Source organism: Thalassophryne amazonica, chromosome 3 (genome assembly GCF_902500255.1).
Source record: "Thalassophryne amazonica chromosome 3, fThaAma1.1, whole genome shotgun sequence".
NCBI lineage: Eukaryota > Metazoa > Chordata > Actinopteri > Batrachoidiformes > Batrachoididae > Thalassophryne > Thalassophryne amazonica.
Window position 1 is genome coordinate 41,866,286 of NC_047105.1, and position 19,328 is coordinate 41,885,613.

Sequence of the window (19,328 nt, forward strand, 5' to 3'; positions counted from 1 at the left end):
TTTGTGACTGTGGTCCCAGCTCTCTTCAGGTCATTGACCAGGTCCTCCTGTGTAGTTCTGAGCTTTCTCAGAATCATCCTTACCCCACAAAGTGAGAGCTTGCATGAAATCCCAGACTGAGGGAGATTGACATTCATCTTGTGTTTCTTCCACTTTCTAGTAAATAATCACAACAGTTGTTGTCTTCTACCAAGCTGCTTGCCTGTTGTCCTGTAGTCCATCCCAGCCTTGTGCAGGTCTACAGTTTTGTCCCTGGTGTCCTTAGACAGCTCTTTGGTCTTGGCTATGGTGGACAGGTTGGAGTGTGATTGATTGAGTGTGTGAACAGGTGTCTTTTATACAGGTAACAAGTTCAAACAGGTGCAATTAATACAGGTCAAGAGTGCAGAATAAGAGGGCTTCTTAAAGAAAAATTAACAGGTCTGTGAGAGCCAGAATTCTTGCTGATTGATAGGGTGTTCAAATATTTATTTGCAGCAGTAACATACAAATAAATTATAAAAATCATACATTGCGATTTCAGGATTTTTTTTTTTTTTTTTTTTTTAACATTATGTTTCTCACAGTGGACATGCACCTAAGATGAAAATTTCAGACGCCTCCATGATTTCTAAGTGGGACAACTTGCAAAACCGCAGGGTGTTCAAATACTTATTTTCCTCACCGTATATGTAAGAATTACTGCATTTTGTATCTTCCACTTCACCCCAGCTTTTTTCTGATTTGAGGTTGTAAATACAGGAAGAAAGTGGGCCATGGAAAAAAAAAGCCTGTAAGTTTTTGGCAAGGACATAAGGCCCAAAGATCCTGGTGGGGGGATCTGGGGGTTGTCCCCCAGAAAAAAAAAAAAACATTGAAATCTCAGATGTTCTGATGCATTTTCAGGTCCATCTACCACCAATAAATAAATAATCCTTTAAAAATCCTTTTTTTTTTGCGTCAGGTCAATGTTTCCACACCAGAGAAGTGTCTTTTCACACAACTTCTATCGTCATGACACATGTGTGAAAACACTATTTTCCCATGTTGGCAAGATAACAAAACTACAACCCCAATTCCAATGAAGTTGGGACGTTGTGTAAAATATAAATGATTTGCAAATTCTCAACCTATATTCAACTGAATACACCACAAAGACAAGATATTTAATGTTCAAAGTAATAAAACTTTTGTTTTGGTGCAAATATTTGCTTATTTGAAATGGATGCCTGCAACACGTTTCAATACAAAAACACCCTACTATGACACTGAATTCAATGCAGCATCTATGTACTTGTAGAAACTGGGCTTACTGTACTACCTCAGCCATGGTGAAGATCTTGTACATCTCTGGTAAGATCACTGGGGCCACAAGCGGCATTTGTGTGTCTGTAACCTCTCTTGTAAACTCTGAAGAGGGGGAAGGAAAAAAAAAAGAAAAAAAAGAGAAAAAATATGCTTAAAACATACCAATTAAAACCAGGGCTGTGAAATGAAAACTGCGAAATCTGAGGAAAATTTGCAGGGGGGGGGGGGGCATAGGCCCGCAGGAGCTGGGGTCTCAGGCCCTGTGGGACCCCAGAAACAAAATTAATTTTTTTATCTAATGATACATTTTCAGCATCTCCCAGAACACAAAAATCTCAAAATTAGTGCATATTTAAATGATCCTGTATTCAACCTTTGAACTGTCAATGATCATGTTGAAATAACAGAATATGACGTGGAAGTAGGACCTGGAATGATTTTCATTTTAATTGTAAACCAAATTATGCATTAATGCAGAACAATTAAACTACATGAAATTTACCAAGACTGAAAAGACTGTTAAAGCATTTCAACAACCACAGCTAAAGCTTGTGGAATATTTTGAAAATCATGGTAAAGTATCAATAACATACCTTTTTGTAAAAAAGCCACATTCTTGTGTAAATTCCTGTAAATCCAGTCTTTTTCCCATGAAAAAGTCTACATTAATAAAAACTCATTTACATTCTTGTGTAAATTCATGTAAATCCATTCAAAGCCACAACCTTTTTTTTTTCCAATGAAAAAGACTCGATTAATGAAAAAAGTCACAATCTTGTCTAAAATCCTGTTTGAACAGTACAATCTTTATTTTCCAGGGACAGAAAAAAATTGTTTCCATGTTTCCTGAGAGCACAGTTCCCTTTTCACGTCTCATCTTTCATCTGCGTTCATGAAGCCAGCGACAATTTCACGGATTCTTGTCCTTATCAGACTTTTTCAAACAATCTTTCTTGCCATCTTCTCTGTCTAACGTCGGTCCGTGACACAGACATGTTGCACAAGTCTTTTAAAAACTTTAGAGCTCTAAAGGTTTGCAATGTCCACATGCTATGTTTAGCTTAAGCGTCACCGCAACAACCAACCAGTCCCGCTTTACGACAACGGTCGCAACAGCCAGGCTTTTTTCTCCTCGAAACGCAGCAGATCCGAGGACACTGATTTGTATCTGTAAGACACAGATCAGCCACGGTCTTATACCACGCATAATGTCGTAAAAAAAGAACACTTTGCGATAGACATTTTAAAAATTCAGTGACTATCACAATTACAGAGTTAAACACAAACACACACACCCTCCACATGATAAAATCCGTGGAATTTCACAGATCCGCAGTTTTCACAGCCCTGTAATACGCAATACATTACTCCAATTTTTACTCTCCTAAAACAATTTGTGATAACGTTATTTGCTGCAGAATACACAACCATATCATTTATGCATTTTTATTTTACAATGTAGGAAAAAAGCATTCTTATACAGTTCAATGTTGACATGAGAATTACATACAGTAGTGTTCAGAATAATAGTAGTACTATGTGACTATAAAGATTAATCCAGGTTTGGAGTATATTTCTTATTGTTACATGGGAAACAAGGTACCAGTAGATTCAGTAGATTCTCACAAATCCAACAAGTTGTATAACCAGAGTTTTTCATGATTTCGTCATATCTGCAAGGCATTCATTTTGCTGGTTTGGAACCAACATTTTGCTTGTTTACTAGTGTGCTTGGGGTCATTGTCTTGCTGAAACACCCATTTCAAGGGCATGTCCTCTTCAGCATTAGGCAACATGACCTCTTCAAGTATTTTGACATATCCAAACTGATCCATGATACCTGGTATGCGATATATAGGCCCAACACCATAGTAGGAGAAACATGCCCATATTATGATGCTTGCACCACCATGTTTCGCTGTCTTCACTGTGAACTGTGGCTTGAATTCAGAGTTTGGGGGTCGTCTCTCAAACTGTCTGCGGCCCTTGGACCCAAAAAGAACAATTTTTCTCTCATCAGTCCACAAAATATTCCTCCATTTCTCTTTAGGCCAGTCGATGTGTTCTTTGGCAAACTGTAACCTCTTCTGCACGTCTTTTATTTAACAGAGGGACTTTGCAGGGGATTCTTGCAAATAAATTAGCTTCACACAGGCGTCTTCTAACTGTCACAGCACTTACAGATAACTCATGGGTTAAAGCAATAAATTTTCATCTGACTAAAAATCAATGCCAGCAATTCCCTAAAATGTGGCATAGTGGGGGCACACTGTTTTTTCCTTAATAAATACAATAAACACATTATACAGCATACAAATCAATTCTAAATAGCCTCTAAGGAGAGACAGACAAAGCATAAAAAGAATTCAAAACCTGAACATATATGTACATAAAAGAGTGGTGGGGGTGGGGTGTAGTCTTGATTCTGGGGGGTCTGGGGGTGCTCCCCCAGAACATTTTTTAAAGACCAAGTCAAATTTTGTATATTCTGGTGAATTTTAATGGGTATGAAGCCCTCTGAATCACATAAAACTCACTTCAAACTGTGACGTAAAAACACACTATTGATTATGGGGGGTCTGGGGGTTCTCCCCCAGAATTTAAAAAAAAAAGCAAGTCAAATTTTGTATATTCTGGCTAATTTTAATGGGTATGAAGTCTTCTGAAACAAAGAAAACGCACTTCAAACTGTCAAGTAAAAATTCTTTGTCTTCTGTAGTATTTTGATGTGTTTTAATCCGGTGAATACACCAAACGGGTGCTGTGTCGCTTTACAGTCAAAATATAAAATTAGGGCCTAAAGCAACTGACAATATTGTTCTGCTGTGCACAAAGTAACACTGTCACCAGTTTTGAAGACGCATGCACACTGAGAAACTCAAAACTGGCTTATTCACAGTTAATCTGTAAAATGCTCTCACTCCTGAAACAAACTGGGGCTGCAACTAATGGCCCAGTCACACGGCACTTAACGAAGCCCTGACGAAACAAGAAATCTGGACTTTTGTTGACTGTCGTTGGCATTGTTAAACCTTCGCGCAGCTTCGTTCCTACAGCTGGCACTTCGTCAGGATTTTTAAACTGTTGAAAAATTTGAACGAAGGGCAACAAAAACCTCAGTTCGTCTGTTTCGTTTTGCTGTCGTTCTTGACGTTTTTTAATCGTTTGTGTAGTTTTTGTAACGTTATTGTTTAATTTGACTTTGTTGGAGCAGCTGAACGGTTTCACACAGTGCAGAAACCAGTTTGTGAGCGCTGAGGCTGCTGCTGCATTCATGTACCGTTGGAAATTACAGGGCAAACTCAATGGGCTCAGGCACCTTACATAGACCACAATTAATCTTTTGTGTGGATATAATTAATTATTTTGCCACAAGCAACTGTTGAATTTGAAACAACGAAAAAGTTGTGTAATTTCCGACGGTACTTGAATGCAGCTTCAGCGGCAGTAGGAGCTGCTGTGCGCGCTTATTATTTTTATTAAATATAACAATATGAGTGTAGGAATGATAATCCAGTCCTTCTGTACATGTGGCAACAGGTATTTGAATCAAAATGATCATATAAAGAGCTGTTCTGGAAGGAAGAATTCACGTTGTGGATCAGTGATCAGCTGGTGGAATAACCGCACGTGAGTCAATGCGCGCGTTCACACGCACTGATTAATTTACTGCTCTGATATATTCAATCATCTTTACACTTATATTTATTCTCCCTTTTGACAGTTTTCTGTTATAAATCAATATATATGGCTTAGAACATAATACTGTGATACAGCAGTGACCACGGCACTTTTTTTTTTTTTTTTTTTTTTTTTTTTTTAAATGGAGCACGACGGAGCGCGCAGCGTGTCGTGGATTCTGATGATCCCTCTTTTGTTCTGGATGAGGAACCAGAGCAGGTGATCCACTGACGTGCACACAGACCTCCACAGCTTCTGTTTGCAATTTCTCCAGGACTCAGGCGCTATGAGCTCCATTCCAGCGCCGAGTACTGGAGCAGACACGCTCTGCTCCAGCAGTGGCTCCAGGCACATTTCGTCTAGCTAGTGAGCTTCGCTTTTGTTAAGTTCCTCTTTCGTCCCTTTTGCGCTCTTGCTTCTCAGACTGTTCGGTGATAAAAGCTCTTTTGTCCACCTTTTCTCAACGAATTGTGATGTTTTTTTACTTTTTCCCTTCATTCAGGAATCGTCGTGTGCCGTGTGACTGGGCCATAACGATTATTTTAGTAATCAATTAATCTTTTTTTTTTTTTTTTTTTTTTTTTACTTACATGTGAGTTTTGCCATTATTTCTTGAAGTGAATTATTATTAAAAGGCCTTTATCACGCAACATCAACATTTGACCTTGTAATAAAGTTATGTTATATTCTCGTCAGAAACATACCTCAAATAATGTTTTGTTTTATTTTGTGAGATTTCCATCAGGTTTCATCCGATTATGAGCATTTTTAAATGCCTACAGAAACTATCTCAACCACTGACAACATATTACAGCAAGAGTCCACAAAAGTATTTTAAAGGCCTGACTAAAGTGTAATATGTGATCTTTAATAAGTTATCCATCCATCCATCCATTTTCTTCCGCTTGGGTCGCGGGGCAGCAGCTCAAGCAAAAAGACACAAATGTGCAATTTACTGCATTTTAGTTTTTTGTGTAAAAACACAGCTTACATGTGGTTTGACGGAAACAAATTGTCATTAAACTTAACCAGTTGTATATAATTCTCGTTTTACATTACTTAGTCCACATTTCATTTTACCTTATGTTTATATTAGTTGTGCATATACTCTGAATAATTTACCGTTAAATTTCACGATCTTTCATTTGGCTAAAAATTACTCGCACCACGGAAAGCACCATTTTGTAGTTGCACTCAAATCTCGTAATGGAAATTACAATGACAATAAAGGCGATTCTGATTCTTCTGATTATTATTAATATATAAACAAATTATAATTCGTAATACATTTGACTCTTTTACGACAACAAACACTAAGTCACTATTATACAGAAAACATGCACACGAACTGTGCTGAGATGCGAACTGCTTAATGCTAACTATCATTGAAAACGCCATAGACATGCTAACGCGTTAGCATCGGTCCCGTTTTTAAGTTATAAAATACAACAACTATTTTAGAAGACCATAACAGGTCGGTTTAATATAAAAAAGGTAAATATTACTCACAGACATATGTTCTTTAGGGTTTTAGCGAGGGAAAATTAAGATAAAGCGACAAACCATCAAAGCAGATCATTGCTTCATTGGTTCAAAGCAAAGCCACGCCCCGCTCTACTTGCGGAGTGTCTGCCAATGTTCCCACAAAGACAGAGAGGAGAAGGACCATGGCTCATAGCAAGCAGTAAACAGAGCGGAGAAGAGTGAAAATTCACACAGTCCCTTCCTCCACAGTCCACGCTAACATTGCTGCTGTTTTGATTAGCGCAGAAAGGGATGTTGCTTTGACAGTGAGACTATAATATTTCGGCCCCAAAACACGCATGACACCACGTGCGCACGCGTATGTGTGGTTAAATTTTCCAGGTGACGGAGAACTTTAACCCATGAGATAACTCCAGACTGTCTTTGATCATCCTGGAGCTCATCAATGGGTGAGCCTTTGCCATTCTGGTTATTCTTCTATCCATTTTTATGGTTGTTTTCCATTTTCTTCCACGTGTCTTTTTTTTTTTTTGTCCATTTTAAAGCATTGGAGATCATAGTAGATGAACAGCCTATATTTTTTTGCACCTGTGTATATGTTTTCCCCTCTCCAATCAACTTTTTAATCAAACTACACTGTTCTTCTGAACAATGTTTTGAACGTCCCATTTTCCTCAGGGTTTCAAAGAGAAAAGCATGTTCAACAGGTGCTGGCTTCATCCTTACATAGGGGACACCTGATTCACACCTGTTTGTTCCACAAAATTGACAAACTCACTGACTGAATGCCACACTACTATTATTGTGAACACCCCCTTTTATACTTTTTTTTTTTTTTTACTAATAGCCCAATTTCATAGCCTTAAGAGTGTGCATATCATGAATGCTTGGTCTTGTTGGATTTGTGAGAATCTACTGGTACCTTGTTTCCCATGTAACAATAAGAAATATACTCAAAACCTCGATTAATCTTTTTAGTCACATAGCACTACTATTATTCTGAACACTACTGTATCAGTTTTTTTTTAAACCAAGAATGAAAATGGTCACATGTGTAAAACAGCTGCCTCCTGTAATAAAGAAATATATACGAGGTCTGTTAGAAAAGTATCCGACCTTATTATTTCCGGCGACACGACAGAAAAGCAACCGGAATCCGCCTGAAAGCCGTCCTGAGAGACCAACACCGAGGTGGTTTTGTGCCGCGTCAAGAGCGGCACGGTGGCGCGTCCCTCGGCTTCTTTTTCCATGAAAAAAAAAAAAAAACTCCTGTAACGGTGGAGTGCCGATGTCCACGTCTTTTCACAATTCCTGTGCTAGTCAGAGGACATACCGGATCAAGACAGAATCCAGTTTAGAACTGAACGGCACATTTCACTGTTACAGGAGTTTTTGTCATGGAAAGAGGAACAAAGGCAGAGGAATTCCGCGCGTTGCGGCGGAGCTGCATGGCGAAAAGAAACGCCATGATGAAGCCTCACAGGACATGTTCTGGCATGTTCAGCTCATGCACAATCACAATCGGATATTCACACGACTGGAAAGCAACCGGAATCCGTCTAAAATCCACCTTTAAGCCGTCCTGTGAGACCAACACCAAGGTGGTTTTGTCCCGCGTAATGAACGGCTCCGTGGCACGTCCCTCGGCTTCTTTTTCCATGAGAAAAAAAAAACAAAAACTCCTGTAACGGTGGAATGTGCCGGAAAAAGTACTGACGTCCACATCTTCTGCCTTTTTGTGAAAGTCAGATGAGGTCCCGGATCAACAAAGCTTTCACGTTGGAAATGATCTGGTTGTTTGTGTGGGGTGTCAGCCTGTCCAACGGCGCTGGGAGCGTGCTGCACTCTCAGCAGTTGTGGGCCGTCCTTAAAGGGGCAGTAACACCCCGTAATCTGTTTAATCCCCATAAAATTGTCCCTGAAAGCCATATTAATTTTTCGAATGGTGTCCACCTGGAAGTCTCTTACAGTTTCTGGAAAAAAATTGATGCAGCAAAGCTCCAAATCGTTCAGACATTTATTCGCAATAAAAAAAATAGACGTGAGGGGTGGACCACACCTCACTCAAAGCCTGCTCACAGGCGAATGAAGCAACCGACAGGTATGAAAAAACTCACGCATGCGCACGAGGGTTCAAGCTTGGCTGATGCAATCACACGTGATTCAAATCCATATGGTTTTTGAAAAAAATAAGGTCGGATAGTTTTCTAACAGACCTCATATATAAGAAAACGTGTGTGAGAAATTTCTTCAAATCTGAAGCTGATATTATACTGAGACATCTAAAAGTGAGTGTTATGCTTTGGCCTTTAGGTCAGCTTGCACATTTGTTGAATGCTGTTGAACTGATGTGTAAAATGTCATGCTTGGGGTCAATTTGTTCTGCAAACATTCATACACTGCCATTTTTTTTTTATTATTTTGAGAAATGGCTATTTAAAGTAACCTGAACTCCTCTCATTTTTTTCTAGTATAAAATACAAGAGGACTATAAACCTTTTGTCCCAACAGACAACACAGGGCGCCCCAATAGAAGCTTAACAGTTTCAAAAACTCATTTGTGATTAACTAAAAAAAAACAAAAAAAAAAAAACAACGCTGCTTGAGACTTTAGAAGTGCAATTGTTGGTGTTTCTATGATATGCTGTGTTGTATGTGTAATGTGGGTGATATGTGCAATTAATAAATACATACACAGAAAACCTATGCAATGACTTTAAAAATGAATTGGTAGAGGTAGTACCAGTTAGTTGTTACTACCATGCCTGAGGTATGTGTTCTTTCAGTGCACCTTTCCAGTTTTACTACTCCCAACCCAATTAAAAACACAAAAATATGAATCTTGGTGTTAATACCGCATTTACTTGCAGTGGTTCTCCATCCTGGACCCAAAAGGTTTATAAACTGCACAGCTTTAAATATACGAGTGTTTCTCTCAGTGCATACCTGTGAGGACCCTCATGGCACCATGCACAGCGTTGACATCGCCACTGACCAGCATCTCCATCAGCAGGGTGAAGAGCTGCGGCCAAGCTTCAGGCCAGTCCCAGTGGGCAATGGCTGACACAGCGTATGCAACACTGGAGCGGACTTTGCTAATTGATTCCCGCAGACCACTTGGCAGCAGTTCCCGAATCGCGGCTTTAGCCTGGAGGCGCATCGTAGGAAGCGAACAACAGTAATTTTGAGGCCAAAATAAAATTGTGTGCTAAAATTCTTTAACAATCTCTTATTCTTTACCTGATCTGTGGTTTCAGGTGGCCTGAATTTCTCAGACTGGGAACACCAGTGAGTCTCCACATACTGCTTTAGGATGACAGATGCTAACTGAAGGCACAGACAACATGAGACATGAGTCTAACACTCAGGACAACGCTGCGTAATCAACACAGAGACCTTAATTCAACCTGAATGTGTACCATATGTCCCAAAGCTCTTGTATAAGTGAAAGCTGTGATAACGCCAATTTTTTAAAATACCTTACCTGACGGATAGCTAGAGCACCCTGAGGGTCAACTGTGAGTTCTGCCAGGTGCACACCAAACTCTGAGGACACAAAAAGAACAAAAAAGGAGCTGAGCACAAATAGTGCAACATACACAATAACAGAAGAAGTCATGTCAAGTAACCAAATGAAGTCTGAAAATTAAAATAAATAAATAAAAATCAAAGAAATCAAGTTTGAAATCTGATGTGCTTTTGTAATAATAGCATCGGAACTTGAGGTTAGAAATGGAACTGGAACTGTAGCCATGTGCAGATTTTCTTGCGAGCTGGAATCTTTACATTTGTAATCCAATTTCTGTTCAAGGCTATGATTCAAATAAGTAAAGCTACAACTTGTAAATAATAAAATATGAAACCTTTATTAGCTAATAATTAAAATTTATGTTCAAGTAAGCAACAGTCTTGTCCAGGCAGATGTAAAACAAAAATGAAATGTCTTTTAGTTGAAGTTAATGTGGCAAAAATGAGTCTGGGAAACATATTAATGGAATTAGAATGAAGTGAGTAATTCTAAGGTAACAGAATTACAACTCATAGCCAACTCTGGCCATATTTTAGCTCACCATTAAAAATGTGCTCCAACTATAATTGTGTTACCCTAGAATTGCCTGTCTCTTTAAAATCAGCATCAGATCTCTGATGCGGTTCTACTACGAACGACAGACGCCAGGAGACAGTGCTAGTAATGCTGATAGAGCGGCTGGCTCACAGAGAGGCCAATGGAAAGGGTCCGCCTCACTGTGAAGCTGCTTGTGTCAGACAAGCACAATCAGCCTCACCATAAATACAAAGACATCACAACTGGCAATGACGGTGTTCACAAGCTGCTGTAATTTGGCACAAAAATACACCAAAGAAAACCACCAATCAAAAATAAAACTTTGATAGCAGCTTTTCCAGAAAGCAGTGTAATTTTGCACTGCTTTATTCATGATAAGAAGAGGTACCCATTTTCATGGGTGAAGAGCAATTACAAAATTGTTCAAGTTTTTTTTTTTTTTTTTTAAATAAATAAATAAAAGTAATCAATCACACCATTGGAACCAGCGCATCAACACTGATTTTAGGCTATAAATGAACCACAGCACTCAGACAGCTCTTCTCCTGCATGAGACATTCTGTATTTTTATGAATTACATCCTGACGTGCAGCACAGCGCAGCTGCAAGAGCTCAGCTCAGATGTATGGAAAGACATTCATGCCAATAATGTCTGAAAGGAAATGTTTTTGACAATAACTACACATTTTGTTTATTTCTATGTCCAGAGATCAAGGATAAGGATCCAGTGACCAATTTCATATTTATTTACTTTAAGACTCAATAAAATGTTGTTGACATAGAAAACCTGTAAAGCCTACTTTTAGTACACAGAAAATTCACAAGAGGTATCGATAGATAAATCTTATCAATACCCATCCAGAAGAAATACTAAGATGATCGCAGGTCACTAGCCCAAAGCTTCACTAGAAGACACAGACTTTAGATAAAGTTGAGGCTGCGGCCCACTCCGTTTCCTAATAAAATGATATTAAAAGGGTAAAAAGCATAGTAACATACTATGCCAGTATGCTAGCCATACGAAAGGGAAAATAAGTGCATCTCCAGTATGGACTTCTGTTTTATTGAAGTTGGCAGCGGTCGGGCCTCTTTCAGTGGAGATGTTGGCAGAATAACACCAGACAGCAACAAACATCCTCACAACACAAATTATAGGTTGTAAGTATACAAAGTGTCACCAGTTTGCAGAACTGAATAATGTTGAGTAGTCAGTTTTTAAACCAACAACAGCAGGCAGAGGTTATGGTATATCTAAGCAAAAAGATATTCTACTTAGAATAACAACACAGACAATGTGCTCAGAATTTAAAAGGTGACATAGGTGATGTTTGATGGTTTTGCTAACCAGACCAGTGCTATATAAAATAATCATTTCATGACGCATCTGCTTTCAGAATTTGGCTGATAAAACCATCTGTCATCACTCTCAGAATCACAGAGAAATTATCTACAGCGGTAGGTTGGCTCTTGCATGCCATGCGGTGGAGAATACATTTGGAATCGTAACTCAAAGGTGATTATTTATGATATTTATATTGTAATGACTTGGTAAAACAGTTGCATTTTCATTCCTTCTTCCAAGTTAGATAATGTACCTGTAAAATTATGTTCATTATAGATGTAACATCTTGTCATAATCCAATTTTTACCTTGGAAAAAAAAATTTAAAGGTCAAAGTCCTGTTCGAAGCAGCTTTTCATAAGCTAAGATATAGATCAAAGGGGCTTTTCAATGTTAAAATCAAATATCCACTAAATCCGCAATACAAATCAGATGTGGATTAAACTTAGTCTATTCACTGAGAGTGCCAGTTTGCACCTTATTGTCACAAATGACAGCAATTGAGGTACTTTTGATTGAGATGTAATGCAAAATGTACACCAAACGGGCAATTCAATATTAAATTCAAATGTCCACAAAATCCACAATCCGGATCAGATCTGGATCAAACTTTGTCAGGCGATAATGAGTGCCAGTCTACACCTCACTTTCAAAATTTGAGAATGATTGGGATACACCTGATTAAAATATAATGTAAAATATACAATAAATGGGTCTTTCAAAGTGAATTTAAATGGCCACAAAATCTGTAATCTGGATAAGATCTGGATTATACTTTATCAGTCGATAAAGGATACCACCCTGTGTAACACTCTGGATTTTTTCAATTTTCCAAGGTTTTTCCTGACTTTGACCTATGACCTTGAAAATTTAATCAGGTCTTGCCTATCAGGACATGAGTTCTCTGTAAAACTTTCATACTGATATATGAAAAATTGTGGGTTACAGGCTGTTCACAAACAGATAAACAGCCAGGGGTGAAAAAATTACCTCCACCCAACTTTGTTGACAGACGTAGTAAGTATGTTACCATGTAACCAGTTATCGACAGAAATTACATCCCGATAAGATTTCCTTAAGAGCATGTCGGTCGGTTTTGTTTTGTTTCTGACCGCGACCCGGTCAGGGGAAAAAAAAAAATTTCTCCATAAATTTGTTAAAACTGCACTATATGACCCCACAACTCCTCACTCGAGGGAGGACGACTAAAAGGAAGACAGAGGACGGGAAGGAGAGGAACAGTAGTAGCCAGTAAAGCAGTAGTGATCGCTATGTCGGGCATTTATATTTGTGTATTTATATCTACAAATAGCTTTTTTTACTTTCACTTTTGATGCTCTGTGTGCTGCTATACAATGCTGCTGGAACTTCAATTTGCCTGAAGGCGTCTTCCAAAGGGTTTAATAAAGTTCTATCTAATCAAATAAAAAGTGGGGGACTGATCAGCGTGCGACACCAGTGCATCTGAGAGTGACTGAGCCTGACTCTCTTCACCCAAATCAAGCAAAGGGAATAATGTGATTATTAACCATCAGATGACAACATAAAACCTCTTAAATCATTTTAATGCAAGTTTTAAGCAGAAACGAGGCGATAATCTGTTAATAGCTTATAGCGCTCCAAAATGACGCATGCGCAATGAAGGCAGGGGGACTGATCAGACTGCAACACCGGGTTTTAGGATCCTCTGAAGAAAAAACAAACAAATAAACAAACAAAAAAACAAAAACTATTGATAACACCATACACTGAGAATAGGTTACAGGTTTTCCAAACTGGTTGCAAATGTAAAAAGTCAATTCTGGGAGTGTATCTATTCCACACAGGACCCCTTTGGGTCCTGGAGAGCAACCACCCAGAGACAACCGGTCCATTCCAAAACTGCTCAAAGCTTTTGCTGCTAAATTTGGTGCCCAAACCTGTCAAATCCAGTGGATATAAACCAAAACCAATAAATAACAGCGACGTTACTTTGTGTTACCCAGTAATCAATCCGGGGCAGGAAAAATAAAGCTTTTTGTGACCAAGTGACAGTACATGAATGGTAAAACAGAAACTTACTTTAGAGGTTTGTTACCTTCTTAAATGATAATCTGACAGTACTGATTGATAATGAACACGGTAAATATGCGTAACCTGTGACACTAATATTCCACCTTTATCGATGGATGGACAGTGACCTGTTAATGCTAAACACACTAACGCTAGTTACCACAGCTCGCTTTCTCTCTCGGTTATTAATATAAACATGGAAATGACCTACGGCAGCTTTTGAGGCTCACTTACTCAGCAGTAACTTCTGAAAATGTGGCCTAATGTTAAGCTAGCTGGAGACAGTGAAGCGTTAGCTTCCCGTCAACATTAGCAGACACAACGTAGTTAGTTAGCAATGGTGCAGCAAGCAGCCGAAACGAGGCCGTTAACTCCATCAAACAGGCCAGGGAGCCCGCGGGATTCGAACCGCTCACCTTCTGTCACTTCCAACACTTTGATCTGCTCTTCAGCGGCGGCGCGGACCTCCTGCACCGGGGACAGGATAGCCGACAAGGTCTCGATAAGAGTCTCCTTTAAGCCCTGCTGGACAGCTCCGGCGGCCGGACCGGGCCGAGCACTCCCCGCCGCACTCATGCCTGCTGTGCGTTCACCGGCAGCCCGCTTCAGAGTCCGTCCAAACCTCCGGGAGGAGCGCACAGGGGCTCGGCCGTGCGGGCAAAGCGCGCCAATGCATGGAAAACGAGGAGGAGGCGGAGCTCCGCAGAAGGAAGAAGCCTGCCCCACGTGTTCTAATCTTAATTGTAACACTCTGGCGCCCTCTTGTGGTGAGGAGCTTTCCATTGAAGGCCGCGATTTACTCACTGCATGCAGCAGCTGCAGTCATTTTCCAAACCCGCTTATTCCAAGTATCTCCCCCAGGAATGTCTGTAGTAAATTTCGCTGCTTCCTTCACTAAACGAATTTGTGACCCTGTCACGAAAAGCGCCACATTTTCGTGACAGTATCACCAACCATAGATTAATTTACTTTCCGTAATACCATCGAAAACTGCGTTGAGATTTTCGCCTTGCAGAAGGCCCTGGGGGGACACAGGGAGATTCACTCTGTAAGTCCAAGCTTCCATGACCAGACAGGCCCCCAAGGAATGCCCCCACAAAATCTCAGGAAGTTTCTCTGATCAGTTTTTCAGAAAACTGTCCAGACAGTGTACCAACTTCACCAAGTTGTTGATTTATTCTTTAGCTCTGCTTCTTAGTGTGCTTGGTTTCCATGCAGAAGGTTCCCAGTTTAAATCCCACCCCTGCCCATTTCTTCACGTAATGTGGAGTTGTGTCAGGAAGGGCATCCGGCGTAAAATTTGTGCCAAATCAACATGCAGATCCACTTTGGATCTTCTGTGGCGACCCCTAGTGACAAAAAAAGAGAGCAGCCAAGGGGGCTTCCTTTCACTCACCATTTTAATTTCAGAAGAGTTCTCCCTCAAGTGTCCTCTTCAGGAGGTGGGTTGACTTGGTCAGTCAAGAACCTCCCACCCCCACTTTGTCCAGCCGGAAGGTTTGTATCATTGCCTTAAGGAAAGTGTTTTTGTAGATTTCTAACCATCTTAAGCTGCATCATCAGCAAGAGATCTGTTCTGACGGAGCAGCAGCTCCCACCAATTTGCTACTACTTGTATATTGGGTCAAGTGTTCAGGCGCTCAACTGAGTAACATTTGCAACACAATAGGAAAAATATGTAAATTACGATTTACAACTAATATATATATGTATATATATATATATATATATATATATATATATATATATATATAAATCTAAGAATATGAAGATGACGTGTTGTCAGATGATTTGATCAGCACATGGAAATTTTGCACACTTTCAGATGCAACATTACAGGAGGAAGTCAGTATGCTGAGGATCAAGGCATCAATTCTCTACGTGCTGACGTGATTTTCCGGTCAGGCTGGGATTTGAACTGAGGATCCTCTGGGCTCTGGTCTCAAGCCCAACACTTTAACCACTCCCCCACTTGTTGGTCAAACAACTTGTTGGTCAAGGCCACTGATGGGAGGTATTGTAATAATTGTCTTGGTTTACCTGTCCACCTTGATGTCTCACAAATGGCAACAAATGGCAGGAACAGAGTCAAAAGAAAGTTGGATTTTTTTGATTGAGCTGGTGCATCAAATTTAACTTCTGTGTAATCACGTCATCCTTATATGGATTTTTAATTTGCTGAGTTGCAAGACTTTAGTATTTATTTAATCTGGGTTATTGCATAAGCTGGCTGGGAGGGTTCCCAAACTGGGGTGTAAGCCTCCCTCATGGTGATGCCACAGGTCACGTCTCCTTTGAAGTCACCTAATTTGCAAAGTTCTACTGCAATGTTCTATTGTCTAGTTTACTGCAGTCCAGCATTAGGGGTCTGTAATTGGTTCAAAATGCTGCTGCCAGACTTTTGACATGAAGCAGAAAGTTTGACCACATTACACCTATTTTGGTGTCTCTTCACTGGCTTCCTGTCCCTGTGAGATTAGATTTTAAGGTTCTGTTACTAACCTATAAAATTACTCACGGACTAGCCCCTCCCTATTTAGCTGACCTAATTAAACCCTACGTACCGGCCCAGGCTCTGCATTCTCAAGGTGCAGGATTACTTTGTGTCCCTAGGGTAAATAAAAAGTCTGATGATCTCCCTGAATCAATATAACAGTCAGATTCTGTAGAGACTTTCAAGTCCAGACTTAAAACACACTTATTTTCCCTTTCATATGCCTAGCATATTGGCAAAGTATGTTACTAATATGTTATGAACATGTAATATGTACTAAGTATGTTAAATTGGTTAAAAATAAAGAAAAAGCGCCATGGAGAAATGAAGATTTGGTCAGGGCACAGAAAAGGGAGTGTCGGAAAGCCGAACGAAAATGGCGAAAGTCAAATCTTCAGGTTCATTATGAAACTTACAAAGGTATGCTTTGTGTGTTCAACTTGACTTTACATCAAACAAGGGAAAGGTATTTGTCGAAAATCATTTCAAACTGCAGTAACAATTCCCATGTCCTTTTTGCCACAGTTAATAGATTAACAAATCCTTCAGTTTCTCTGCCTTTGGAACTGGTTTCTACTTCCAAGTGCAATGAGTTTGCAAAATTCTTTAATGACAAAATTCAGACCAATAAAATGCTATCATTTCAACAACTCAGATGGCATCACTGCAGCCTCTGAAACATCTAGAGTTGGCACATTTTACACCTGTAACTGGCAAAATTATTGATGATGTTATCTATGGTCTGAGTTCATGTACTTCTTGCCTAGATGAGTTACCCACTAGATTCCTGAAGTCTGTGCTTAGTACTTGCTACCACAAATCACTCATCTAGTGAATACCTCACTGCAGACTGGAACATTTCCAGAGGCCCTGAAAACTGCTGTCATTAAGCCTCTTCTAAAAAAGAGCAGTCTTGAACAACTACAGACCTATATCAAATTTGCCTTTCTTAGGGAAAGTCCTGGAGAAAGTGGTTCACAAACAGCTCACTGACTTTCTCGTTTCTAATAAGGTTTTAACAACTTTCCAGTTGGGATTTAGGCCACACCACAGTACAGAGACAGCTTTGATTAAACTGACAAATGATATCCGTGTAAACACAGATGCAGGCAAAGTCTCAGTCCTGGTTCTGCTGGACTTGAGCGCTGCCTTTGACACAGTGGACCATGGGATTCTACTACAAAGGTTAGAAAATTGGGTGGGAATCACTGGTACTGCATTAAACTGGTTTAAGTCCTATCTTGAAGACAGGACATACTTTGTTGAAATTGGAAATTGTGTCTCGAACAAAGTGGCGCTGACCTATGGGGTTCCCCAGGGGTCTATCCTGCGACCACTCTTATTCAATTTGTACATGCTTCCATTGGGTCAGCTGATACGCAGCAATAATGTATCCTACCATAACTATGCAGATGACACTCAGATCTATGTGTCATTGACAGCAGGTGAACTGGGGCCTGTAGATTTACTTTGTCACTGCATCGAACAGATTAGTTTGTGGATGCAAAACAACTTCCTCCAATTAAACTCAGATAAAACTGAAACCATTGTCTTTGGCCCACAGAAACAACGAGAAAGAGTCATCTGTCACCTCGAGTCTCTCTCTCTAAAGCCTAAAGATCAGGTTCGAAACCTTGGAGTAATCATGGACTCAGACCTGACTTTAAACTGTCACATCAAATCAATAACATCAGCAGCTTTTTACCATCTAAAAAATATTGCTAAGATTAAAAATATAGTATCCAAATCAGACTTAGAGAAGCTGATCCATGCTTTTATCTCCAGCAGATTGGATTATTGTAATGGTGTACTCACGGGCCTCTCTAAACGAGCTGTCAAACAGCTACAGAATATCCAAAATGCTGCAGCTCGAGTCCTGACAAGAACCAGGAAATATGACCACATTAGTCCAGTGCTCAGATCTCTGCACTGGCTTCCAGTCACTCAGAGAATAGACTTTAAAACAGCTTTGCTTGTGTACAAGTCTTTTCATGGTTTAGCACCAAAGTATATCTCTGATATGTTAGAGCCATATGAACCATTGCGGGTCCTGAGATCCTCTGGGACTGGTCTTCTACTGGTCCCCAGAGTCAGGACTAAACACGGAGAAGCAATGTTTCAGTTTCATGCAGCTAAAATCTGGAATAAACTCCCTGAAATGGTGAGACTGGCTTCATCTGTGACAATGTTCAAATCCAGGCTGAAAACTGTTCTTTTCAGCTTGGCGTACGAGAATTGAGAGTCATCTATTTGCCCTCTTCTTTTTAAATGTAGTTTTGAAATGATATTTATGTTTTTATGATTTTGTGTGTTTTGTGATTTTATCTGTATCTTGTAATTTTTATGAAGCTGTGAAGCACTTTGAATTGCCTTGTGTACAAATTGTGCTCTATAAATAAACTTGCCTTGCCTTACTATGCTTTATACTCTTAAATTCATTTTATTAGGAAACAGAGAAGGCCGCAGCTTCAACTTTATCTAAATTCTGTGTCTTTTAGTGAAGCTTAGGGCTAGTGGCCAGCAATTACCTTAGTATATCTTGTTTTTCTTGTTGCTAAATGCTGATAAATTGTATTGTCTTTTTGCTGCCTGATTCTGTTTTCTCTCTCTCTGTTTGAGGTGCGGCTCCATCCAGAGATGGGAGTGTGTGTTTTTCTTCTGCTGTCCTCCCTTCTTGTGCACCAGCATGGACTCCCAAAATTTCCTGTATAATTTCCTGTATTGTCTATTGTGTCAGTAGCATGGCCAAGGCAGAGGGCCACCCCTTTGAGTCTGGTCTGCTTGAGGTTTCTTCCTCAGAGGGAGTTTTTTTCCTTTCCACTGGTGCCTGTGTGCTTGCTCTTTGGGGGCTGGTAGGGTTAGACCGTACTTGTGTGAAGGGTTTTGAGGCAACTTTGTTGTGATTTGGTGCTATATAAATGA

General features: G+C 39.8%; 1 protein-coding gene across 1 annotated transcript in view; it reads right to left on the minus strand.

The window, feature by feature from the left end:
• Positions 1-14,612, minus strand: part of ipo9 (importin 9) — a 38,255-nt gene extending 23,643 nt beyond the window's left edge. The window contains exons 1-5 of the mRNA XM_034166100.1: positions 14,329-14,612; positions 9,938-9,999; positions 9,694-9,780; positions 9,400-9,601; positions 1,301-1,389 (exon numbers count right to left, since the gene is read on the minus strand). Coding sequence (XP_034021991.1) covers positions 1,301-1,389; positions 9,400-9,601; positions 9,694-9,780; positions 9,938-9,999; positions 14,329-14,488 — 600 coding nt within the window. The 5' untranslated portion in view covers positions 14,489-14,612. The remainder of the gene's footprint in view (positions 1-1,300; positions 1,390-9,399; positions 9,602-9,693; positions 9,781-9,937; positions 10,000-14,328) is intronic.
• Between the last annotated feature and the right edge of the window lie 4,716 nt (positions 14,613-19,328).